Consider the following 24,784-nt stretch of genomic DNA (forward strand, 5'->3'; position numbering starts at 1 on the left):
GGCGCGCGGAGGGGGGGGCGGGGCCTGGCGCGCGGACGGCGGGGGCCATGGCGGCCGAGGCGGCGGAGCGGCACCTGGGGCTGCTGCGGGACGAGCGGGAGGCCGAGCTGGCCCAGAGCAGGTGCGGCACACACGGCACCGGCACCGACCGCCGGGCGGTTACGGGGCGGCCACAGCCGGGGACACGTGCGGCTAGGGGGGCACGGGAGCGCTGTCACCCCTGGGGAGCACTGAGGGACCCTCAGCTGGGACCCGCTGTCACCTATGGAAACCCTGAGAGATGCTCCCCTGGGACCCCCTGTCACCTCTAGGAAACCCTCCTGTCACCGGTGGCAGCGCTGCTGGAGTCCCACCGTTCTGACCAGCCCATCCCTATAGAAGCCCCACCCCAACAGGGCTCTGATCCAAGGGGAATCCTGCTGGGCTCGCCCCCACAGGACCGAGTCACCCTCTTAAATGCCCTTCTTGGGGGTACAGACACTTACCCAGCCATGAGGATGGAGGTGCCAGGAGCCAGGATAAGGTCATTCCGCTCTGTCCCCTGGAGCTGTGACCCTCAGCCTCACCCCGTGCTGTTCCCACCTGTGTGTGGCTCCCAGGGCATGGCAGGAGAGCGTCTCCCTGAAGGAATTGCAGCGGAGAGGCGTCTGCTTGCTCAAGCTCCAGGTCAGCAGCCAGAGAACCGGCCTCTACGGGCGTCTCCTTGTGACATTCCAGCCCAGGAAGTGGGATTCGGACACCGAGCTGCCCTCCAACAGCTTTGGGCCCGGTCAGTGACACTCCTGTCTTTCCAAAGAAAGAGACCATACACTCCTAGAATGGTTTGGGTTGGAAAGGACCTTACAGCCCATCCAGTCCCACCCCCTGCCGTGGGCAGGGACACCTTCCACTAGCCCAAGTTGCTCCAAGCCCCATCCAGCCTGGCCTTGGACACTGCCAGGGATGGGGCACCCTGGGCAGTGACACATTTGCCCCACCTCACTGTCTCCCTTCCGACCCTTGCAGGGGACATCGTGGGGCTCTACGAGTCGGCTGGGCAGGGGGACCCGCTGTGCACGGGGGTGGTGACACGTGTCACCCCCAAGGCAGTGACGGTGGCCCTGGAGGAGCCCCGGGATGGGGAGCTGGCCGTGGACCACGAGCGCTCCTTCCGCCTGCTCAAGCTGGCCAACGATGTCACCTACAACAGGCTCAAAAGGTGAGGGCTCACCCAGGCTCACTCTGCCCAGCAGGATGAGGAGAGCCAAGTTTAGTCTGGAAAAGCTCTTCCCAGTCCCTTCCCAGTTTGGATTTGTCATTCTAGAGCCTCACAACAACCTCAGTTTACCCACCTGCTGGCTGGTCCTGCTCTTCCCTTTCCCTCTCCAGGCTGTGTTTTGGTCCCATTGCATCCCCTCTGGAACACTCTGGGTTCTGTGTAGGGCCTTTTCCATCCTGGCAGGACGAGTGAACAGCTCCTTGCTGGATAAATATCTCAAAAAAGCACATTTGGCTGTACCAAACAGGTACAATGGGAAGTGGAAGCCTGACCAGCACAGGGATGTGTGTGCAAGGGTTGGGAGATGCGGGAGTTGTGTGGGATTAGTCTTGTGGGGTAGCATTGTTCAGCTTTGGAATAGTTCAGTCCTTACTCACAGCCTGTCTCTGGGCACTTGGGAGTCTCCAAAGAATTCCTGCTGTGCCTGTAACCTGGATCTTCCCTTCTTTGGCAGAGCTCTAACTGCACTCAAGCAGTACCGGGGTGGCCCAGCCTCCGACCTGATCGACGTCCTCTTCTTTGCCTCTGCTCCCAGGGCATTCCCTGAAACAAGTAAGGATCCTTTTTTATCAGGCTTGATGGGCATCCTTGGGAATTGCCCACGAGAACACAAATAGCTCTGATCCCTGTTTTTATCCACACATGCAGCCCCTTTGCCCCAGTGTTCAATGAGTCATCAGTGGTGCTGCAACTGGTGGCATTGTGTTCATGCTGGTTTATACTGGGCACACTTTCCTCATGGAAAGAACCTTGACAAAAACTTGGATATAAGTAGTATTCACCCTGTTGTGCTTCTTTAGAAGAAACAAAGATGAAATGACACAGCTTCACCTTCTGGGGAGAGCAAAGCCTCTGATCAGCAGCCGTGTCAGATAGCAACACCTGCTAATGGATATTATCCCTTGACAGAAGGGAAGGGTGCAAAAGTCAGGGAATGAGAGCTGAGGGAGGGCTGGGCTGCCCAGCAGGGTGGGTTGGGTCTAAGCCATGCACAGAGCTCAGGGCTGCTCTCCCCAGTCGTGCCATCCATCCCTGCCAGGGTTCTGCCCCTTCTCCTCCCTTCCACAGCTCCCTGCACTGTTTGTCTTCCTTGGATTCCTGGATTTGGCTGCCCACCATGGTTTGCCTCTTTCCCATCCCCTCCAGCCAGGCTTGACTTCTGATAGGATGTGCCAGGGACAAAAAAATGGCTGTTAATGAGTCCTATCCCCATTTCTCTAAGCACTGATCCCAGTCTGAGTCAAACCTTTTAGCCCTTTGGCTGCCTAGGGACCTTGGTGCACTCAAGGTTTTAATATTAAATAAAAGAATTAAATTTTAATCAATCAACTTTCCTCAACAGTGCTTTTACCCCTGAGGGAGCAGAACTGCCTCTAATGAAGGAAAGCTCCTTTTCACCACATCACTCAGCTGTGCCAGGCTGGGCAGAGATGAATTTTCCATCTGCTCAGCACTGGGAATATCGGTGGATAGATTGAGCCACGTTAGACAGACAGAGGAGGTGCAATATGAACTCAAAGGCCTTGCAGTTATCTCCTCCCTTCAGAGCTGCTTTCTCCCCAGCTAGAGAGATGTACCAGCCAGGAATTAAGGGACAATAACTTGGAATAAGCCTGGCCTGAGCTGAAGGGCTCTGCCAGACAAACTTCACAGCACTCAGGCAGCTTTTCCATGTCACAGCCTCTCCTTCCATGACAAAGCACCCATTAGCCTGGTTTCTTTGGGGATCTGTCTCATCCCATCCATTACCTGGTTTCAAACAAACCCATCAACAGCAGGCTGAGTCAATAAGCCCTGGACAGCTCCTGAAATTGGCTGTCTAGACACACATCTGTGTCAACACCGTTCGGGGATGTGAGAGGAGCTCACTTCCCTCAGAAACAAGGGAGCCACGGGTTGGAGACAGGGCAAAATCCACTCCAGCAGGTGCAATGCAAGCAGCAGAAGCCTGAATCGGATTTTTTTTTTTTTTTTTTGTGGGGGACAAGATGAGAATCCTGATTTTTCAATCAGGGAATCCTGTGGGTTCTGACACCGCTGTGCATTTCAATAATTAATTACCAGACAGCAGCAGCCAACACAGCACATCAAAGCCCAAGTCCTTTCAAAACACTTAAATATGCAACAATAAGTACCCTTGGCATAAGACAAAAACATGGGACAGGCTGTGGGAAGAATAGTCTAAGGAATAGCCAAAAGGAGAGGAAGGGATCTCCAGTGGGTAGCTGGGATCTGCAGCAAAGACTGGGACTGGCACAAAGTACTTCCACACCTCACCTTGCTGCCTCCAGGAAGGCTCCAAGTAGGAGAACAATTTTTCCAGAAAGGGCAGACTCTGAACTGAGCAGGAATTTTGCCCTTATCAGACTCCCTGGCAAGGAGAATCCAGGTGCTCACCTATCAAAAATGCCCCCCCTTGTCTTCCTTCCACTTTGATCTGCACCCATGGCCCTGCTGGAGCTTCCAAACCTGAAATCTCCTCCAAACAATCTTCCCCTGCTCCCAGCATCTATGTGGGATCCCTGCACCCCTACATTCTGGGAATGGAGAGGCTTTTTTGCCACCAGAGGCCAGCATTGTTCTGCTTGCTGTGCTCCTCCTGGCCATCCAAGAGGGACATGTCCCTTTTCCCTTTGGAAAGCAGGTTCTGCTGTACCTGTGCAGGTGATAGCTGCCAGCTCTCTCCTGTGCTCCTGGGCTGGAGAAAGTCAGGAAAAGGAATGATCATTTTTGTTCCTGGCTCCAGAAGGCCTGGCTTGTGTCCAACTCTGCCCATGGCTGCCAAAACATTTGTAAAGGGAAAGAAGCAATCCTGGTGAAAAGGCAGGAATATCCCCAGAAAAAGCCAACCTGGCAGCAGAGCACTGGGGAAGCAGCAGGGATTTCCAGCAAGACTTTCTTGGCTTTTTGGCACAAGTCACTTGCAAAAAAGAACCTGAACTGCTCCTTACCCCTCCGCCCTGTGACACCTCTTGTCATCACAGGGGCCATGGAAGCCTCTGAGATTCTTGGGGAAGACTAAGCAGGCCAGACAACTCAGCTGCCAGATACTTCCTCTGGCGAGCAGGGGGAGTTCTGATCCAGGCTGAAGTACCCAGCTGGATTTTGCCCAGCAGTATTGGCTGCAGGGAGGTTGTATCAGGGAGGAGCTGCTGGGGATGGAGGTCTGAATTGCTCTTGGTCAGAAATATACCTTGGAAAGGGCTTCCAGCTTTGGAAAACCTGGGTTCTTCCTCCCAAGAAGGGCTGTTTCTGTCCATTTTTGGTGCAAAGACCCCTTTCCTGGGCTTGGATATCATCCCCCCAACCCACTGCCTCACCAGAGCTGCTGGAACTGTGCAGAAAAGCATCTCAGTCCTGGGAATGTTGGGGCACCAGCCTGGATGGCCAAGGAAATTTGGTTTTCAACACTAATAAATGGAGTTGTGCATCAGGGCACAATTACCTGGCCACCAGTGAGACACATTCCAGGGATTTTTTCAGGTGAGGATACCTGGAGCCGAGCTGCTGCAGGGAGAAGAATTTGGAGGAGCCCCAGCATCCCATAAGAGGCTCTTCCCTCCTCCTCACCAGTGTGGCCAGCCCAGGAGAGGCACACTGCCAGCCTTCCCACACAGCAGCTCCTGGCAGCGTGTGGTTGGGAAGGATGAGGGTGGGCACAGGCCTGGAGAAGTTCCTTTGCTCATCCTTGAGCAAGGAAGCATCAATGACTCCCACATCCCAGCTGTTGCTCGCTGTGGGAAAAGCCTCTCAGGTTTGAAGCTATTCTTGCTTTTTCCCCAGCCCATGGGATGCTTCCAGGTTTTGTCTTAGTCATTAACACACTCACCCAAAATTTACATATAAACCAAGAGGCAGAGTGACAGCAAAAAGCACCTTCAGCCCCATTTTTCTCTTCATCATCACCTTCTCAATGAATATCTTTTGTTTAACCTCATTTAGTGGTGCTGCTTCAAAAGCCACAGGCCACACACAGGTTCACCTGTCTAAAACCAGAAGAAACTCCCATGTTTTTCATCCAGCCCTTAATGCAAAGGGAAGGATGAGCCACATGATGCCCAGCAGGGAAGGATGCCCAGAGATGTGTCTTATATAAGCTTTTGTGGGAACGTTATTTTCAGGAAACCTCGGTGTAATGAGTCATCATCCCTGCTGTAATTAACTCCCATAATGAACAAGGAGATTAGCATTAGTACTAGGGGGGGATGAGAATAAATTTGGGCCTAAATGAGATAAATCTGGGAGGTTAAAAAGCAGCTTTTGAGAATTCAGTCTCTGCAGTGAAACCAATTCTCTTCTAATATGATTTGCATATTCTTTTCTCTTTTTCCCTCTCTTATTAAAGCAGAAACAAAATTTTAGTTTTATCATTTAAATTGCTCTTTGTACCTTTTCCTGCCTTCATTCCCAGTCTTGGCTGACCACATCAGGGCTGCTCTGTCCTGCTCACAGACTCTGTAGGTTTTTCTGCTTTTTCACTGGTGCTGCATTGGGTTTGTTCAGTGGTGGGGATGTGATTGCCAGATCTGCTACTTCCTCCCCAATTTTCACTGAAGATTTCACTAAAGATGCTAGTTCTCCTGCAAAACAATCCCAGAGCTCCCTCCAGAGCCAGGAAAACCTACCTGTTTGATGCTGGAGCAGCTAAATACCTCTTAAATTCTGGGAATTCCACCACTGACTGGCTGAAGGCCAAGTATCAGGGCTGGGGAGGGGATGGGGAAACATGGATGCAGGATGGGGAGGGAGCCTGTTTGTTTTGGAAGCATAAAAAGCTTATTTTTACCTTTTGGGGTCTTCCAGCCCCCTCAGTGCTTTCCTCCCAAGGTTCTCATTATCGAATGGGTTTGGGCCGGCTGCAGAGCGCACCGTGTATTTCTGGATTTGTGCTTCTCAGCCTCTTCCCAGCTGGGGCTGAGGTCCCAGTGACTCTCCTGCTGTCTCCCCAGAGCCTCTGGAGTTCTTCAATGCCTCCCTGGATGAGTCTCAGAGGGAAGCTGTGTCCTTCTCCCTGGCTCAGAGGGAGCTCGCCATCATCCACGGGCCTCCAGGCACAGGGAAAACCACGACCCTGGTGGAGATCATCCTGCAGGCTGTGCAGCAGGGCCTGAAGGTGAGGCTCACTGCCAGGGCTGTGGTGACAGGGACTGCCTCAAGTGGCCACCAGTGACCACCTCTCCTTGTGTGAAGACCTCAGAGCAGCCTTCCAAGTCATGGGAGGGGCCTACAGGGAAGCTTTGCAGGGATTCTTCATCAGGAACTGGGGTGGTACCACAAGGGGAAACGGCTTCAAATGGGAAGAGGGGAAATTTAGGTTGGATATTGGGAAGAAATCCTTCCCTGTGAGGGTGGTGGGGCCCTGGCACAGGTTGCCCAGAGAAACTGTGGCTGCCCCATCCCTGGAAGTGTCCAGCGCCAGGGTGGATGGGGCTTGGAGCAACCTGGGATAGTGGAAGGTGTCCCTGCCCATAGCAGGGGGTTACTGGATGGGCTTTAAGGTCCCATCCAGACCATTCCAGGTTTCTATGATTATTTTGCACACTCCTGGGCTGGAGCAGCTCCTGTTGGATTTGTGCTAATCCAGAGCCTGGCTTGGCTTGCAGGAACCAGGGAGTTCCCCAGCAGCTCCAAGGAGGTGCTGACAGAGCTCAGCTTTGGGGGTCACTGGGGACCCTACAGAAACACGCTGGTCTCCCTCTCTCTACTCCTCCCTGCCTGGACACCCCCTGCTCCAGCCTTTGGGTGCCCTCAGAGGTGCCAAGGCCGTGTTTGTCCCCGGCAGGTGCTGTGCTGTGCCCCGTCCAACGTGGCCGTGGATAACCTGGTGGAGCGGCTGGCCGGCTGCAGGGCGCGGCTGCTGCGGCTGGGCCACCCCGCCCGCCTGCTGCAGCCCATCCAGCAGCACTCCCTGGACGCCGTGCTGGCCCGCGGGGACAGCGCCCACCTCGTGGCTGACATCAGGAGGGACATCGACCAGGCCTGGGTGCATGGCCCCGCGCGGGAGGTGGGGGGGATTGTGCAGCCTGGAGTGATCCCATGAGAAGGGCAGATATCAGGGGAAGCTCTTCCCTGTGAGGGTGGGGAGGGCCTGGAATGGATGTCCCAGAAAAGCTGTAGCTGCCCATCCCTGGAAGCGTCCAAGGCCAGGCTGGACAGGGCTTGGAGCAACCTGGGCTAGTGGGAGGTGTCCCTCCCTAATGAGATGATCCATAAGGTCCCTTCTAACCCAATCCATTCTGGGATTCTCTAATCTTCATGTGCTGGAGGGCAGAACCTCTCCTGCCTGAATTCCTCATGGAAGTGGGGAAAATTTCAGTCCCTGCTGCTGTCCCTCACCTGTCTGGCCTGATCCGTGCCCACCTCTTTACCAGGGAAACATTCCCATCATTAATTCACTTCCTAACAAGCTGTCTGCCTGTCCTGATACTCCCTCCCACTCTCAGCCACCTCAAGTAGAAAGCAGAGCACATTTTAAAATGCATCCTTAATTTCTTCTTTCTCACCCTAATTTTCCTAACATTCTCTTACAACGTAGCTCTGGTACTTGGGGTGAGGATTTGATGCTAATTATGTTATTTTCCTTCCCTTTTCTGGTGGCAGCACTGTCCAAAAGCCCCTTTTTTTTTTTTTTTGCTTCTTAATTTATTTTCCATCTTTCTCACTGGTGATTAATTTTCACTTTCATCTCCTTGGGAGGAGTCTGTCACAGAAGCTGCCCTTAGCTGCAGAGAGCTCATCTCCAAGGTCCTGACCCATCTTTTCTTCCTCCTGCCTCTGTTTCTCCACTGCCACATTCCCTACTTTTCCCTGGAACAATTTTTCCCTTTGCAGCTCCATGTTTTGACTCTTCTCTCTCTTCCCCTTCACCCCAGCCCACAGAAGGAGCAGTAACAGAAATTAAAACCTGTGCCCTCTTGAGGCATTTCCTACCCCTTTGTGCCTCCTTCCTTCACCTGGCTTTGAGATTCCCAGGACCTCAGCTTCTGGATACTCCTTGCCCCAGCAAGGTTTCAGCCCCACAGTACCTGAGAACAAAATGCAGAACAGGTCCAGGGCCAGTCCAGCTCCAGAGATGCTGAGCAGGATCAGGGAGCAGTCCAGGAGGATGAGGCAGGGAATCCAGGAAAGAATCCAGGCTCACTCCATGAGCTGGCCTTAAATAGACTCCCAGACCAATGAGTGGATGAGAGAGCCCTTATGAGGCAGGTGGGGATGATTAGAGTTGATATTCCTAATCCCTAACTAGGAATGGGTGACATCCAAACTGACCACATCCTCAGGGCCTGTGATCCCACACCTGGAATTCCTGAGCCCATTTTGACCACTTTTGACAGACACATGGAGGTTTCATAGTTTTAAATACCCATGAGTTCAATCAAAACAGGGGGCTGAGCTGATCTGTGTTGGACCCTGGAAAATTTATCCATCCATCCATGGCATGGCAATAGGAACCAGCCTGTCTTACTGTTTTGGCTGCCTCTAAGAGCTTCTGTCTGCAGCCTTTGCATCCTTCCCAGCCTTAGCTCCAGGGAAATAATCCCAGTTCCCATCTGGGATTGCTCAGTGAGCTGTAGCTGAGCTGTGGTCCCATGGCTGCTGCTCTGGCAGTGCTGGTGCCCAGTGCCTGGTGGGTTGGTGTGGTAGATACATTTAATACCTGCTAAAAAAAGCCCTGGGCATGTCTGGATGCTGCTCTGGATCCTTTCCAGCAGCTCAGAAAGGCCAGTTTGAGGTGGCAAAGCTGCTGCTGGGGCTTGGGGAGCCTTCCTGCTTCCAGAAGGGCTCTGCTTCCTCAGAAAAAGATAGGAAATCCCAGTCCCTCCCCCAGCAGAGGAGCAAGACCCCTCTTCCCAAACATTCCTCCCTGCTCCATGCCCAGATGCTTTTGCTGGTCATAGACACAGCCAGAACTGAATAGCAGCAGTTGGCTCTATCCAAATTTTTCTATTTTCTAGGCAAAAACCAAAAAGGCCCAAGACAAGGGAGAGCGAAGCCATTTTCTGGGTGAGATCAAGACCCTGAGGAAGGAGCTGAAGGAGAGAGAAGAGGCTGCCATGGCTGCAGCCCTCAGCCAGGCCAGCGTTGTCCTTGCCACCAACACAGGTGTGAGTTTCTCCTGCTCAGTGTTTTCCCTCCCTTTGCCAGGTAAACCTCTTGCTCTGCAAGGCTGCTCTCCTGGGATGGCTGGCACACTTGCTCCCAGCTCCTGGGAGCTCAGCAAAGTCTCCCAAACGCCTCTCCAGTGGGATTCTCCCAGCCTCCACTGTGGCACAGGATGTTGTTGAGCACAGAAGATGGATCTAGAAGGGCCCCTGGTAGCTCTGAGTAGGAGCTGGGAGTGCAGTGAGTAAACAAGTGCTGCTGGAGGTGTGCAATCTGCTCCCCATTGCATAAATCACATGGGATTGCTTCCCTGCTTGGACCCCTTCCAGGACTGATGAAACCAAACATGTGTTTCCAGAGCCTGCTCCCAGGCTGCATGTGGCTGCTTCTGCACTCACCCAAATGCTGTGACACAGGATTTTAGGGAGCAGGTCCACGTGTCCATCAGGCATCTGCAGCTGCAGGTGGGAAGGTTTGGCATGAGTGGAAGGGCTTTACTGGCTCAGGTTTTTCATACTCCAGGGCCCGCTTACAATCTTCAGATGCAGTTTCTCAAGGGTCATTTGTTGAAAGGAAACATCAATAATTTTAGGTCATAAACAGCAAGTTGCTGGAATGAAGGTTAGTGGACAGATAAATCCTTCCACGTCTTAGTCCCTAGGAGCTGGCCTCTCACTTCTTTTTACTTGCCTGAAAGAAAGGGGGAAGATTTCCTTCTCCCAGTAAAACTGGTGTTTTTGTTGATCAGCTATGATTTTCCCTGGAACTGGAGCTTCCCAGCCAGCTGGGGGTCTGTGCAAGTGGCAAAAGTCAAGTTACAACTGTACAACTCACCAGAGCAGATTCATACAGGCTGGGAAACAGTTTTGGAAGGAAAACAGCGTCTTTGGTGGCAAACTGGAATGTCTGAAGTGATGCAGAGCTGCAGAGGCAGCAGGATTTACAGTGGCAAAGCCAAATCCCTGCTCTCAGAGCTGCAATAGCACAGGAGCTTTGGAAAAAACATTTCTGCAAATAAAAATCCCCTCGTCTGGGAGACTGGCTTCTTCACCCTGCCCTCCTTTTGCATCCTTCTTCTTTGAGAACTGCAGGGAGATTTGGATGCCCCTGGAATTCAGATTTCTCATCAATGTATGGATCAGTATCAGTAGGTCTGGGTTAGAGCAGGGTGTCTGTAAGGAGACAAATGTTACAAATGGACTTCTGATGTTAAAAATTAGCCCTTGATGTGGCTGTCTGGTTCCAGTGCCACAAGGAGGAGCAGAGTCAGCCCATCTCCCCCTCTCAGGGTGTCCCTCAGTTACCAGACAGGTGAATCCCCAGTCCCTCACCCTCTGAGTGCTGGGGATGAGGAGTTCTGTTGGCACTGGGGGGCAGCAGGAAGGAGGGTGTGCTTCACATGGAGCATATTGTTCTCTTTGGCATCTGGGCTTTACTGCTGTTCCCAAAGATACTTGGAAGCTTCTGGGCCCAGATGCCAGGGGAAAAAAAGGACAAAGAGGAACTGGCAAAAACAATCCTGACTTACACATATCAATGGATACATGTTTGGCAGGGCTGAATTCCTACATCTCTGCAAAGAAACATTTTTTCACTTGCCTCAATCACCATTACAACTTGTGAGGTTTGTTTCCAGAGCAGGTTCCTCGCTCTTCCTTGCTCCCCTGCTCACTTGGGAACCTTCTCCTTCCACCAGGTGCTTCCTCAGATGGCCCCCTGAAGCTGCTGCCTGAAACCCACTTTGACCTGGTGGTAATTGATGAGTGTGCCCAGGCTCTGGAAGCCAGCTGCTGGATCCCTCTGCTGAAGGCTCCCAAGTGCATCCTGGCTGGGGATCACAAGCAACTGCCTCCCACCATCATCTCCCACAGGTAAAAATCCTGGATCCTCCTGTTCTTTGTGCAGCTTCCGAATCCTGGTGATGGGAGACATTTCATGGTGGAGATGTGTGCTGCCTGCAGGCTCTGTGGAATGCATTTGGGCTCATCCTCAGGCTAATCCAAGTCTTTCCTTTAATTCTGCTTCTGTGGTTTCCACATTTATTTATTTAATGTATTAATATGTGAATTGGCCCAGTGAGATGCTGCATTATTACACACCTCAGGGATTATAAAACCTCCCAGTCCCTACAACAGGGATAATAAGAACAGTTAGTCTGTGGAAAAGATCTGTGGATAGTGCAAATTGCCTGTGCTTCCAGGGGGAATCTTTGAGTAATTTAAAACATAAATGTGCTCATGTTTATCTGGTTTAGGCAGCTCCAGATCTGGAATTACTGAACCATAGAAGCAGAGAAATAGGCCTGACTTCATAAACATCCTCTCCTGCTTCCAGAAAATAATGAATAAGACACAGATCCACCACCTCACTTGGATGTTGAACACAGGAAATGAAGGATCCAAGGCAGGCAGCAGCTCCCAGCACATGGCCCAGAGATAGTGAGAACAACATTCAGGGGCTGCAGCATCCTCTCATTTTACCTCTCTCAGATGCCCAAAAGCTTGCTGTTCTGCAGATCTTGGCAGGTGATAAACACATGCTCAGCTGCCTGGAAGTGTCCAGACTGGTGAGCTCCAAAGCCTCTCCAGAGCCCTCCACTCTTGGTGTCCTGCTGTTTATTCCCTGTGAATTTGCAGGCCGGCTCTCCATGCCTGGATTTTCCAAGCAAGGCACTTTTTTGAGTAATATCTTGTTGATAGCAAGAAGAAATTGGCCACTTAGTCCTTCTAATTTCAGAGTTGTTATTATTTTCTGTGAGTGGTGCATAAAGGTCCTCTTTTCCCCCAGAAAAACTTCATGATGGTTCCATAATGTTCCATAGTGCCCATCCAGCTGGATGCACCTCAGCAACCTCAGCCTGGCTTTTCCCCAGACTGTCAGATTAAGGGCAAAACACAGTAAAAATCCCAGCTCTGTTACTCTGGAATGGGGCTGACACTCAGCTGGTGTCCCTTTTGGCTGCCTCTTTTGAGACAAAAGCAGTTTTTCTTCACTCCAGAAACATTATAGCAGCTGCTTTTTTTTCTGCTCTGTCACGGTGGCTGCTGCCAGGAGCCTTGGCTCGAGCTGGCAGCAAAAAGCTCCTTCTGGATCTCCTCCTGCTCCTACTTGAGGAGTTGTGCTTTTCTCTCCATCAACTTTGACTTGGTGGCCTTGGTAGTGCTGGGGGAACATCAGATTCCATGATTTTAAAGATCTTTTCCAGCCTGAACAACTGTGATGGAAATAAATGGGATGCTGGAGAGCCCTGTTTTGGGCTTTCCACATTCCCTGCAGGCCCGGGAAGCGGCACAGTGGCAGATCCCTTCCACTTCCTTCCATGGGTATTTCTAGAGCTCCCACAAAGGCCCCACATCACCTGCCACCTCCTCTGTGCTTCAGGGGAAGCAAGGAGCTATTTCCAGGGATGATTCATGCAGAGGACTCCAACCCTTCCACCCACCTTCCCCTTCTCCATTGAAGACAGCGGGCCTGGAGTGGGTGGGCTCCTATTTTTGGGGCCACAGGGAAGGGTCTGAAGTTATCTGGGATGAATCCAGGCTGGCAGGAGGCTCGGCTGTTACTACAGCAGGGGAAGTCAGCCCTGCTCAGGCAGGAAGCCTCTGCCCAGCAGGAATGCTGTGGGACTCTATCCACCTTCCTGTCACCTGCTTGTTCCTCCATGGAATCAGCATTTACCTGTTCCTATCAGCAGTGACCCCCTGAGGCCTAGGGAATGTTTGACACAGGGTCTGGAAGCTGCTCCTCTTCCCTGCTTTCTGACCTGGAGCTGTCCCAGGATGCAGAGGGCATCCTCACACACACCTTGCAGTCCATACTGGCAAATTCCAGCCCCCTCCTATCCTCCCTTGGCAGCTCCAGCTGAGGCTCACAGGCAGCAGCTTCCACCTTGGAGGTCCTCCTCCTCCAATTTGTCCTTGTCCCTGTGGGCATCTCCATGCCAGGGCACTTCCTGCAGTCTGACAGGAACATTTGTTTGCCTTGTTGGAGCCCTCATTCCATCCTTTTCCCAATGAATTTTTCTCTACATCAGGGCTCTGATGTATTAATTTGGTTTAACTCCCTTCAGATACCAGCAGAAGCTTATCAAACCTCTTGCTCTCAACCCGTTTCCTGGACAGATACAGGGATATTTTTCCATCTTGTTTGTCAATGGTCAGTCTGGATGTCTGCACCATCCCAAATCCATGTGCTGATTGCCATGGCAGGTCTGAATGGACTTCCTTTCACTTTGTCACTGAAGTGCCAGGCCTTGGGTTTCTCTGGTAGCCTCCACAGCTGGAATGTCCTGGTGCACATCCATGAAGTAACTCCATTAATGGGGAGTTCCTGAGGTGGGAAACCACAGTGACCTCCTACTCCAGGCTTTTCCAGCCAAATCCAGTGTGTACTGCAGGGATCAGTCACACCAGCATCTCCTGTCTCAGGGATGAAAAAGAAAAAAATATGCCATGGCTGAAGACATAGCTCCAGCCTTCCATGGGAAACAATTCCTGTTTTTCTCCTAGTACTGATCATTCTGGACACGTACAGGGCAGGCTGGCAAAGCACAGCATTTCCTGCAGGCAAAACAAGGTGAAACCATGTTAGCAACAAATCCTGCTTGCTGTGGGCTGGGTTTGGGAATTCTGCCTTTCCCAGCTGTACTTTAGGTACTTTAAAGTAGATATTCCCAAGCATCCCATGCATGGTTCTGTCTGTCCACCCTCTTATCCCAATTTTATTTCTCTCAAGCAATCAATAGGTAAGGAACATCTGCTCAGGGCACTCAGGATTTTGTTGGCAGAGACATCAACCACCATAGGAATTAATTGGTAAAATAACAGAAAATTATTAACAGGTGAAATATTCCTGAGCAGATTAATTCCTCATTATTAATTCAGCATATAACTTCGTGCAGAACCCTGCGGTGGAATGGAAGGATAGGGAGCAGCATCATTCCTGAGGCTGTGTCAGGAATGTGCTTGCACCTGAGTGCCAACAGCCCTCCCTGCTGAATTTCCTTCCTGTCCAGGAGATCCAGGCTCCGTGGGCAGGACAGAGCTGGGAGAATCAAGTTAATTCCTGATAACTGGAATGCATCCCCCAACCCCACATCTTGCTATGTCCCCTCATCCCATCTACCCCAGCCCCCCTCTGGCAAACTGCTGCTTCCCACATCCTGCATCCTGTCCATCCAGAGGTTACTCCCTTTTTTTTTTTGCCTGTGTGCTGCATCCTATGATTCAGCGAGGAGGAGAGCTAATGAGGCCTGGCTTCTTGGAAAGATTTGTCCTTAATTGTCCCCTCTGCAGGTTTAATGACTTGGCAGTCTGTTGTCACATTTCCCAAGTGCCCGTGGTGAGCGTGGCAGGGCTGGCTGGTGCCACAACAATCCGCTCGCTGTGGGGCCGTGTAGCGCTGGAATTCCCCCGGCAGGGATTGGATGCGTGCTGTGCCCCGGAGCTCGATGGAAAGCATTTTCCAGAGCTGTTCCTTGTCATCATTCCATCATCTTCATGCTGCTTCCTCGTGTCTGGCAGCCGCCAGCACCCCTCAGTGTCAGCTTCAATCTGAAAAATCTCTGTATGCTCACAGAATCCAAGGGCAATGATTTCCATCCGTCTTCCTTAGATGGTGCCTCCCAACAAACCCTCTGTGAGGCCAGGAGGAAGCAAACAGGCTCCTGAAAGGCTGAAATCTGTAGGAATTTGATTCATTTGTGCCACATACATGAACAAGGGGCGCTGCTGGATGTGATGGGGATTTAATAGGTGAAAAAGCAATGAGAGCGCTGCATCCGTGCCTTAGTCCAGGGTGAGTGGCCAGGGAAGGATGGAAATGCTGGAGCAGAGGGGGTCTTGATGAAAGTAGCAAGGGTTGGCTGTGTGAGCACCAGGCATTCCAAAATTTGGGGTGGAGCTCTGATCCTAATGCACTGGGTGATGCTGATGCTGTGGCTGAGCTTGCAGTAACACCAGTGTAGCCTTACACTGGTGGATCACGGAATCATGGAATCACTGAGGTTGAAAATGACCTCCAAGACCACCAAGTCCACCCTGTGATCTATTCCCACCTTGTCAACCAGACCAGAGCACTGAATTCCACATCCAGTTGTTCCTTGAACACCTCCAGGGGTGGTGACTCCAGAGGCCATACTGTTGGAATTGCTTGAGTTACAGGGGCAGGATCCGTGTCCAAGCTTCTCTGATCTCATGCATCTGGTCTGACGGACAGCACTGTTGGCACCCAGGTGGAACAGGGGTGATAGTGCCACCCCAGGGGAGCCACATGAAGGTGCTGAGCAGGGCAGGAGCACAGTTGCTCCCAGAGCATTCCCACTGACCCCCTCTGCACCGGGAGGAGCCGGCTGAGCCCCATCCCGCCCTGGGCCGTCCCTGGGGGATGGACACTCCCACTCTGAGCTGCTTCTCCGTGCAGGGCCGCGGCCGAGGGGCTGTCCCTGAGCCTGATGGAGCGGCTGGCGGGGCACTACGGGGAGCGGGCGGTGCGGATGCTGACGGTGCAGTACCGCATGCACCGGCACATCATGGAATGGGCGTCCTCGGAGCTCTACGGCGGCCGGCTCAGCGCACACCCCTCCGTGGCACAGCACCTGCTCAGGTGGGTTCCTGCTCTCCGCTGCTGCAGGAGCTGAAATGTCCTTTTCATCCCCGTTTGTCCCTTCCCTGCGGAGTTTTCCACTCCTCCTGAGGTTGGGGCAGTGTTTTTGTTTCAGCCGTTGTTTCATTGAGGACACATTACAGGGGGGGTTTGTCCTTTTTGCTCTGTAACCAGAAGCGATGCAGAGCTGTCTTCTGTGTCCTCCTTTGCTATGATAATTGTGGTATCCCAGAATGGTTCGGCTTGGAAGGTTAGAAGCCCACCCAGTCCCAGCCACGGGCAGGGACACCTTCCACTAGACCAGACTGCTCCATATCCCATCCAGCCTAGCTCTTCCAAGGGATGGGGCAGCCACAGCTTGTGTGGATATTGCTGTAACATTAGTGTTGGTAACTGGCCCTTTCCCAAATACCTTGTGCAGGGACCTGCCAGGTGTCTCTGACACGGAAGAGACCAGCATTCCCTTGTTGCTCATTGACACCGCTGGCTGTGGCCTGTTTGAGCTGGAAGTGGAGGATGAACAGTCCAAGGGCAATCCAGGTACCATTGGCCAGAATGGATGGACTGAGGTGCTCAGCCCACCACAGGCTTGGCCACATCCCAGAGATGTCTCCCTGGGGAAGGTGGGCTCCCAGAGAGCTTTGCTTAGTTGAGGTCTTCCCTCCATAAATCCTCAACTTCCAGGGACTCCGAGCTGTGTTGGAGCTCTGGTGACAGTGTCCAGCTTGTGGGTGGCCTCTCTGGCTGCCGTGTCCCCTTGCAGGGACATTTCTCCATGCTGAGGGCTGGGACAGGGTGGAGAATCCCTGTGGAGGTGCTTTACGCCAAGGAAGGGCAAATAGCAGGAGGCAGAGCACGGGCCTGTTTTGGGAAGGCCTGAATTGCCTCCCAGTCCTCTGCTCCTTTCCATGAAATCTTGTCTGGCTCTTCTGCATGGATTTTCCTGGGACACAGTTCTGCTGCTTTTCACCTGAAAAAATAAGTTTCATTACAGAGCTTGAGTGCAAAGTCAGGCTGGAAAAGACAAGGGCAGTTTTTACCAGTTTAAATATCTCTTACCTTCTGTTTGACTCCCACCATCATTTGAGTGCCTCATTTTTCCTTGCAGCATTCCCAGGGCCCTGCTGAACACAACAGGTTCTTGTTCCCTCATAGAGAGCCAAAAAGCCTGGTCTGAGAGAACTCAGGGATTTGGAGCAGAGTATTAGAGGCACATCTCCCCAAATTTGGGAGGCAGCCTTTCAGCACAGCTTACTGCAGAGTCTTGATGTTTATTGCTGTGTTTTGCTGCAAAGCAGAAGCCCAGCCAATAAACCATGAAATAATTCATATAATTTTCCCCCTTAGGTCCCTCTGAACCGGGCACCATCTTGGATAACCAGTTTGTGGCAGCCTTTCCTGCTGTTCTGGGGGAGGTGGGCACATTCCTCTGGCCTCTATCCCCTGTCACACTCTGTTCCTGTCCCAGGGGAGGTCCAGCTGGTGGGGATGCACATCCAGGCCTTGGTGGACGCTGGTGTGAAGGCCAAGGACATTGCTGTGGTGGCCCCCTACAACCTCCAGGTGAGCTGTCCCTCTCCTGGCATCCCCCCTCTCCCTGCACACAGAGCACCACAAGACCCCAGAGACCTGCAGAGCCAAATTTAACCAGCATTTGGGACCAACTCCTGCACCTTTGAGCAGCTTGGGGCCGTGGAGGGAAGAGCTGATAGTGCGGTGTTCCACTCACAGCCTCAGGAGATGCCAGTGCTCATCCTTGTGGGTTTGGGAGGGAGGGATTTCCCCCAAAACCCTGCCATTTTAATCCTTTTCACCCATGTATTTCCTTTAAAAGCTACCCTTGGCCTGTTTCTCAGGTGGACATGCTCCGACAACACCTTTGCCACAGGCACCCCGAGCTGGAAATTAAATCAGTGGATGGTTTCCAAGGAAGGGAGAAGGAGGCAGTGATCCTGTCCTTTGTCAGATCCAACAGGAAAGGTAAGACCCAGCTGCTGGAGCATTGCTCCCTGGGGAATGGGGAGGAAGTCGTGTCGCCAAGTGCTGTGGTTTAATTGCAGTGCTCTAACACTTGGCTCTGGATGGATTTACTGGCAAACCCTCCCTTTTCAGGCTTTTTTGTTTAATTAATGAATATATGTGCTGTCAGGGCTGCAGAGGAGGCTCCCGTGGTACAGCAGGTCCAGGACTGCTCAGTTTGATGGTTTTCTGGCCCTTGAGGCCTCAGAAATTATTTAAACCAGGGCCCTAAGAATATCACATCCCATTAGCCCCACATTTTGGGGAGTTGGGGGGTAATTTCTTGGGTTTTGAGCCCATTTTGGTGAGTTCCCTGCAGAAAGTAAGCAGGAGCTGGCATCCCAAGCCATGCATGGAAAATGCTGCATTTGGGAGCAAAATCTAGAGCAGAAAATCAAGTTCTTTGCTATCAGCAGCTGCAGTGAAAGTTAATAGCTGGAAAAAAGCTGCTGCCCTGGGGGCACAAGGCTCCTGTGCAGGGAGCTGAAAGGTTTGGTGGAGCTGGCTGAACAGGATCACACTGTGATCACCTCTGTTCCATACTAGGATCAATTCCCTTTCCAAACCCACAGCCCTCCTGGGCTGCTGGAGGTGAAATGCTGAGGGCTGGAAGGGGAAAAAAAGGGGGAAAATATGCATGGAAGGAGGAGATGCCTCCTTTTCCAAGCCTAGAGGAGGAAAAGCAGCCTTGTGGGGAGAATGGAGGTAAGGACAGCCCTAAGAATAGTCCTGATCCAGGAGTGACTCACCCCTGTGCTGGTGGCCCTGGGAGGGTGAGTGTCCCACAGCCCCTTCTGCACAGGGAGAGGGCAAAACTCAGGTGTGGGGCAGGGATTGCTTTCCTGGGGGCACAGGTCTTCTTGACCTGTCCCTCTGCAGCCATTCCTGATCCAGCAGGAAACGTTCATTTAAGAGGAAATTTTTCTCTGTGAGGGTGCTGAGGCCCTGGCACAGGTTGCCCAGAGAAGCTGCATTTCCATCCCTGGAAATGTCCAAGACCAGGTTGGACAGGGCTTGGGAGTCTGGGATAACGGAAGGTATCCCTGGCAGGGGGTGGAACTGGATGGGCAATAAGGTCCTTCCTAATCCAAACCCTTCCAGGATTCAATGGAGTTGGATTTGCCCCTGCAGCTGGACTAAACCTCATCAGAGAAACTGGGAATTGTTCTTCGAGCTGCAGAGCAGGGAGAGGGGCTCCCCCTCAGCCTGTCCCTCAAAGGCAGCACAAATGAGGCTGCTGAGGCAGAGCCAGGCTGGGCACTGCTCTGGCAGGGGCATTAATCTCTTCCAGCCTGGCCTGCTCACTGTTCCCTGAGCTGGGAGCTCGCAGCCACCCACGCTCCGCTCTGGCTGCCTGATCCTGCCTGAGTCATCCCGGCACTGCCGGCTCTCATGCTGCCTGTGAGCAGAGGAAAACCTCCCCGAGCTCCCAAATGGCTGTTCCTACAGACCCTCAGGGAATTTGGGAGCAGGGGGGAGCTCTGTAGGATGGGGGGGAGTTTTTTACCTGCAGTCCCTCCTCTGTCGCAGAGTGAACCTTTTCCATGCCCTTCCATCTTGTGTTTGCTTCCAGCTCCAAGCTGAGCTTGTGTCCTGGGCCAGGCAGGGAGATATTTCTCCTTTCCATGTGCTTTCCATCCTCTTCCCAACCCCAGGAGCTCAGTGTGGAGTCTGTGGAACACAGGTAGGAAGAGGAACAGGTGTGAGCAGGGACCAGAGCCCCATAAACGCCAACTCTCACCCTCCAGCCAATAAATCCTTGGATTCCTTGGACCAAACCCCTACTTGGAGACAGCCCTGTCCCCTCTGGCATCCCTTCCCTCCTGTCTTCCCAGGTGAGGTGGGCTTCCTGGCCGAGGAGCGGCGGATCAACGTGGCGGTGACGCGGGCGCGGCGCCAGGTGGCCGTGGTGTGTGACAGCCGCACCGTGGGCAGCCGCCCCTTCCTGCGGCGCCTGCTGGACCACCTGTCCCAGCACGGCCTCGTGCGCTCCGCCTTCGAGTACCTGGATGACCTCGTGCCCCAAAACTACCCTGGGGAGGGCTGGGCCCAGCGCCAGCAGGGCCCCAAACCACCGGGCCCCAAAGCGCAGCCGGCTCCGGCTGGGAAGCTCAAGGCAGCGGCAGCCGGAGCGGGGAGCCAGAAACCAGGAGCACGGAGCTCCCCGAGCGCTGCCGCAGCCGGGAGAGACGGCTCAGGGTCAAAGGAGGGTGGGGACAGGTTCAGGGCCATGCTGGTGGCCTTCCTGGCGAGCAGTGAGGCGCAGCTGGATTTCCCGACATCCCTAAATTCCCACGAGCGGATGCTGGTCCATGTGCTGGCAGAGGAGTATGGGCTGCAGCACATGAGCTCCGGGGAGGGCCGGGACAGGTACATCAGTGTCCGCAAGAGACTCCCCAAGCAGCCCCCGCTGCCCTCTGAGCCCTCTGAGCCCCTGCTGCCCTCCGAGCCCTCTGAGCCCCTGCTGCCCTCCGAGCCCCTTCCCGAACCCCAGCATCCCAGTGGGAACACCCCTGACCCTGTGGAACGGGGGGAAAGCAGCGAGGGCTCGGGGAAAGTGGACCTGAAATCCCTGCACCTGGAGAGAGTCCAGAGGGAGAAAGCCAGGCAGGAGGAGGCGGCCAGGAAGGTGCAGGAGCCCAGGAGTGGCAGAAGGAAAAAGGACAAGAGCGAAGCCAAAGGTGGGTGAAGCTTTTTGTAACCAGCACAATTAATGCGCTTCCTTGAATGCATCTTAATCCTGGTGGGTTTGCTCCAGACCTTGGGATTTGGGCGTGGAGCATGTGGCTCTTGGAAAGCTGCAGCGGGGTGGGAACTGGCTGCAGCATCCAGGTAGAGGGGTTTGGATACCTGGAGGCACATTCCTTAAGTCAGGAAAAACACTAGAGACCCTTTCCCAGAAGAGTCTCAGCAATCACATGGGAGGCTCCCAGGAGTAGGGAGAGGAGCTGAGGGGAGTACCTGGCCCACACTGAAGGGTGCAAAGACAGAGGCTGCCCTGGGCTGCAGGAGGATGGGTTTGTTCCCAGACCCCAATCCAGGTGTGTGCTCACCTTTCCCAGGAAAACCGGCAATCAGGAGCACGTCCGGAGAGGATTTCGATGCTCTGATCTCTGCTGCTATCAAAGCTGACAGGACCTGTGGCTTCCCCCACTGCAAGGCCTCTGTCACCACCCTGGGCCAGCTCTGCCACCACTGCCAGCGGCTCTTCTGCCTCAGCCACCACATCCCCGAGGTAAAGGAGGGGCAGGATGGGCTTAGCCTGGGAATCTTCCCTGTGGAGCTCCCTGGGCAGGGAGGGTTTCCTTGCAGGGAGTTTGAGCAAAGCCCTCCCTGTCAGAGCCTGTGCTGAGCTCAGGTACACAGGGCTGGCAGGTGCTGCCATCTGGGCTCTGCTCAACTCTTCCCGAGGGCTTTTCTGTTTTCCTCTCATTTTGTGCCCTTCTTTACCATTTTCTGGCACTTACACTCTGAGGCCCTGTGGATAAGGTGAGGCAGAGAGCAGAAATGGAGAAGCACAAGTTTCAGTCTCAAGTGAGCCTGGACTCAATTCCCAGCTCTTTGCACATTCCCTCTGCATTCTGAGGATGATCCAAGCCCTTTGCAGATTGTCTCTGCATCCTGGGGACAGGTCAGGCACAGTGCAGTGCTGCCTGGCCAGCAATTCAGAATTCCCTGTGTCCTTGTTCCTCACCCTGTGGAACGCCCAGGAGCTCAGCAGCCCTATAAATCCTTGGCAAGCTTTTCTCTCTGTCAAGAGCTATCTGTTTCCATGGCAAGGAATAGTTGTATTTATGGTCACTCACATCCAGGGGGATGGAGATTTATTCCCTGCAGAATGGCCTCTCCCTGCTGAATGGTAACGAGGCTCCAACAATTATAGGGATTCAAATCCATGTCAGCCCTGGGAAGGGCTGTCACAGCTCTGAGGGAACAGGCTGAGACCTCACTCCATGGAAACATAAATGACTTCAGGGTGGGCCAAGAAAAGGGATCAGATTTTAGGATCTCACCTGCAAGAGATAATTCCAGCATTGGATTTGGCTCATTAAAGCAGCAGATTCATAGCTTAAAAAGGTCTCCTGTTCCCCAAAACTCCTTTCCCAGTTCACTGGAAAGGAGGTGGAAGGAGCCGCTTGAACCATCCCAAAGGATGATATTCCTGCTGTTCAGAGCCCAGGACCTGGATCTTTAGACTTTGTTCTGTGTGAGAGGAGCTATAAATGATCATTTAATAAAACACAGAAAAACAAATATTAATTATTAATTTTAAACAAAAAGTATAAGAATATATAAAAATATAGAATCTAAATATAAAATGAAACAAAATTTTTAAAAAATGAAAATAAATAGAATTAATAGTAAACTATAAAAAATAAAGAATAAAATAATAATTAATAAATAAAATGAATAAAATCATGAATAACTAATTGAAATTATAAAAATATGTAAGTATATAAAGCAATGTAACAGTACAATAATAATGATAATAATGATAATAACATAATGATAATAATGGCTGTAAATGATGGGAGATGATTTTAGGGGGATGCAAAGCAGGCCAAAAAGGAACTCCAGGCTCAAGGAGTGAAAGCCCCTGGCTCCCACATGGGTGATCCGTGCCCCAGTGCCCGGTGTCCGTTCTCTCCCGCAGGTCCATGGCTGTGGGGAGAAGGCCAAGGCACAGGCACGGCAGCGGATCAGCCGGGAGGGGATCCTGTACCCCGGGAGCGGCTCCAAGGACAAATCCCTGGATCCCGCCAGGCGAGCCCATCTCCAGCGACGCCTGGACCAGAAGCTCAGCGAGCTGACGAGCCAGAGGAAGGGCAAAAAGAAAGACAAGGAGAAATGAGGGACTTGAATTCTGCTTTTTTAACCTCAAAGCCTCAGCCCCCCCAGGGCAAAGCTGCTGTGCTGGGCCTGGGTGGAATAGGTGGGAAAACCTGGAGCTGGTTTTCCTGGAGCCCTTCTTGAGCTGCAGGGCCGAGGCAGGGGAGGGAGAGCTGCTGCATTGTCCTTGTTATTCATATGGACACGGTGATGGATGCACTCAGGGTCCAGAGCACGCTGGTAAAATGGGCATTAAACACCCAAAGCTGTCACTGTCACATCGGTCCCTGCAGCAGCACATGATGGATGCTTGGGAGCAGGAACAGGGGAGGCACGGAAAACCTGGGTGACCCTGTTCTCCGGGGAGGGTGGCTGAGGAACTGGATGTGTCCCAGCCCAGCAATCTGGCAGTGCTCAGAGCTGGAGGGACCCAGCCTGTCCACACTGCAGCCATTCCCTCCCCCACGTGGGCCAGGGGCTCAGGAGGGGGCTCAGCCCTGCTCCAGGTGTGCCTGGGGATGGGAATAGGGATGAGGAAGGGGCGGTCTTGAGCCCAAACTGTGTTGGTACCATGAGGAGCTCCAGCACATGGAACCATTTCCCTGGGAGAGCCTTCCTGTGCCACTGGGAGGTGTCTCCCTCCTCACTGCTGCCTGTCCCTTCCCAGAGATGTCCTGTCCTTCCCACAGAGCTGCTTGGAGGCTGATTCCCACTGGGAAAGCCCATAGTGACAGCAGGTCCAGCCACATGAGCTTTGCAGGTGGGAGGGAGCCTTGTGTTCATCCTGGACCCTTTCCTAATCCTTCACATAGCATCCATCCATCCCGCCCACAAAATAGCTCCAGCAGCATTTTTTGTCCCCAGGATGAAGGAGAAGGTATAGAGGTGCCTCCAAATAGGAATGGATAGAGAGGAGCACTATAAAAATGCTTAATCCGCACATTCCCCATCCTTTTGGGGCTAAACAACCCAGAATCCAGCACCTGTGGAAGTCACTCACCTCATCCCAAGTAAAGCTCAGCAATTGGCAGGAGCTGCCAGATAACCAAGGATTTCTGTGTCCATCTCTTCCCAAATACTTGGCTGGGATAGCTAATAAGCAAATTTTCCCCCAAGCCTCGTGGACTGTGAGTACTGGCTGTGAACAACTTCCCACAAAAACTTCCTCATCCTTCAAACCCCTCCATCCTTAGCTTGTGCTTTGGTGCTGTGCGTCATCCATGGAGGGATGGCACTGGCTCCCCTGGCAACAGGTGGGACAGGAGGGCTCCTAGAGGGAGAGGTGGGGAGGAGGAAGTGTGGGAGAAGGGAATCTGGGCATCAATGAGTGGAGACAGGCATGGGGAGGAGCCGGAGCAGAGGGGGATGATGGAACAGGGACATCACAGCCATGTCCCAAAGGCAAGGTCAGGTGGGACAGATGGCAAGGGAAAAGTGCCACCAGCTCAGGGGATAACTCACCCTGGAGTTACTTTTTAATCAGGGAAAAAACAGATAAATGGCTCATTCACACCTTTTTCCCTGCTCAGATCATCCAAGCAGCCACATCCCAGCCCATGCTCATCCCATGGTGCCAATTTCATGGCACAGGGCCCCACACCCCCCTAGATTTCCCAGCCTGTCTTCGCACAAGCACCCTGCAGGCAGGGAAAAGACAAGGCTCCAGGCAAGGAGGGATGTGGCCCCATTGCATCCTCTCCTCTCTAGCCTGTGCCATGAGGGGCTCCATCACCTTCCACAAACCAGAGTGGGAATTAGCTCCCCAAAAATCCCAAATCTGGCTTGGTCCAGAACCCACCAGCAGACAGGATCCACACAGGCTTTTCCTCTTCCTCCTGAAACAGGAGTTGGACTTAAAAATTATAAAATTAGGGACCTTTCCCACCTGCCTTGGGTCACAAGGCCAAGATGTTCCTCTCTATGCCTGAATCTTGGATAAAATGAGTTATAGGGTAAGTCACAGCCCAAGTC

At 52.8% G+C, this 24,784-nt stretch overlaps 1 protein-coding gene across 1 annotated transcript; it reads left to right on the forward strand.

Annotated features, from left to right (window-relative positions):
* The first annotated feature begins 24 nt into the window (after positions 1-24).
* IGHMBP2 (immunoglobulin mu DNA binding protein 2) lies at positions 25-22,928 on the forward strand. Its single transcript, XM_053944537.1, has 15 exons — positions 25-121; positions 600-769; positions 1,006-1,198; positions 1,713-1,810; positions 6,208-6,371; positions 7,041-7,241; positions 9,214-9,361; positions 11,058-11,232; positions 15,782-15,964; positions 16,386-16,504; positions 17,433-17,527; positions 17,821-17,944; positions 19,819-20,664; positions 21,046-21,218; positions 22,638-22,928. The coding sequence occupies exons 1-15, from the start codon at positions 48-50 to the stop codon at positions 22,833-22,835; spliced, it is 2,961 nt and encodes a 986-aa protein (XP_053800512.1). The 5' UTR covers positions 25-47; the 3' UTR covers positions 22,836-22,928.
* The last annotated feature ends 1,856 nt before the right edge of the window (positions 22,929-24,784 follow it).

This window comes from Vidua chalybeata, chromosome 6 (assembly GCF_026979565.1).
Source record: "Vidua chalybeata isolate OUT-0048 chromosome 6, bVidCha1 merged haplotype, whole genome shotgun sequence".
Lineage (NCBI taxonomy): Eukaryota > Metazoa > Chordata > Aves > Passeriformes > Viduidae > Vidua > Vidua chalybeata.

What these genes read in the sequence shown, in the direction of transcription:
- IGHMBP2 (XM_053944537.1), top strand. Translation starts at nt 48, where the DNA reads ATGGCGGCCGAGGCGGCGGAGCGGCACCTGGGGCTGCTGCGGGACGAG. An exon ending in GCCGAGCTGGCCCAGAGCAG is followed by an intron (nt 122 to 599) that starts GTGCGGCACACA and finishes TGTGGCTCCCAG; the next exon opens with GGCATGGCAGGAGAGCGTCT. An exon ending in CTGTGCAGCAGGGCCTGAAG is followed by an intron (nt 6,372 to 7,040) that starts GTGAGGCTCACT and finishes TGTCCCCGGCAG; the next exon opens with GTGCTGTGCTGTGCCCCGTC.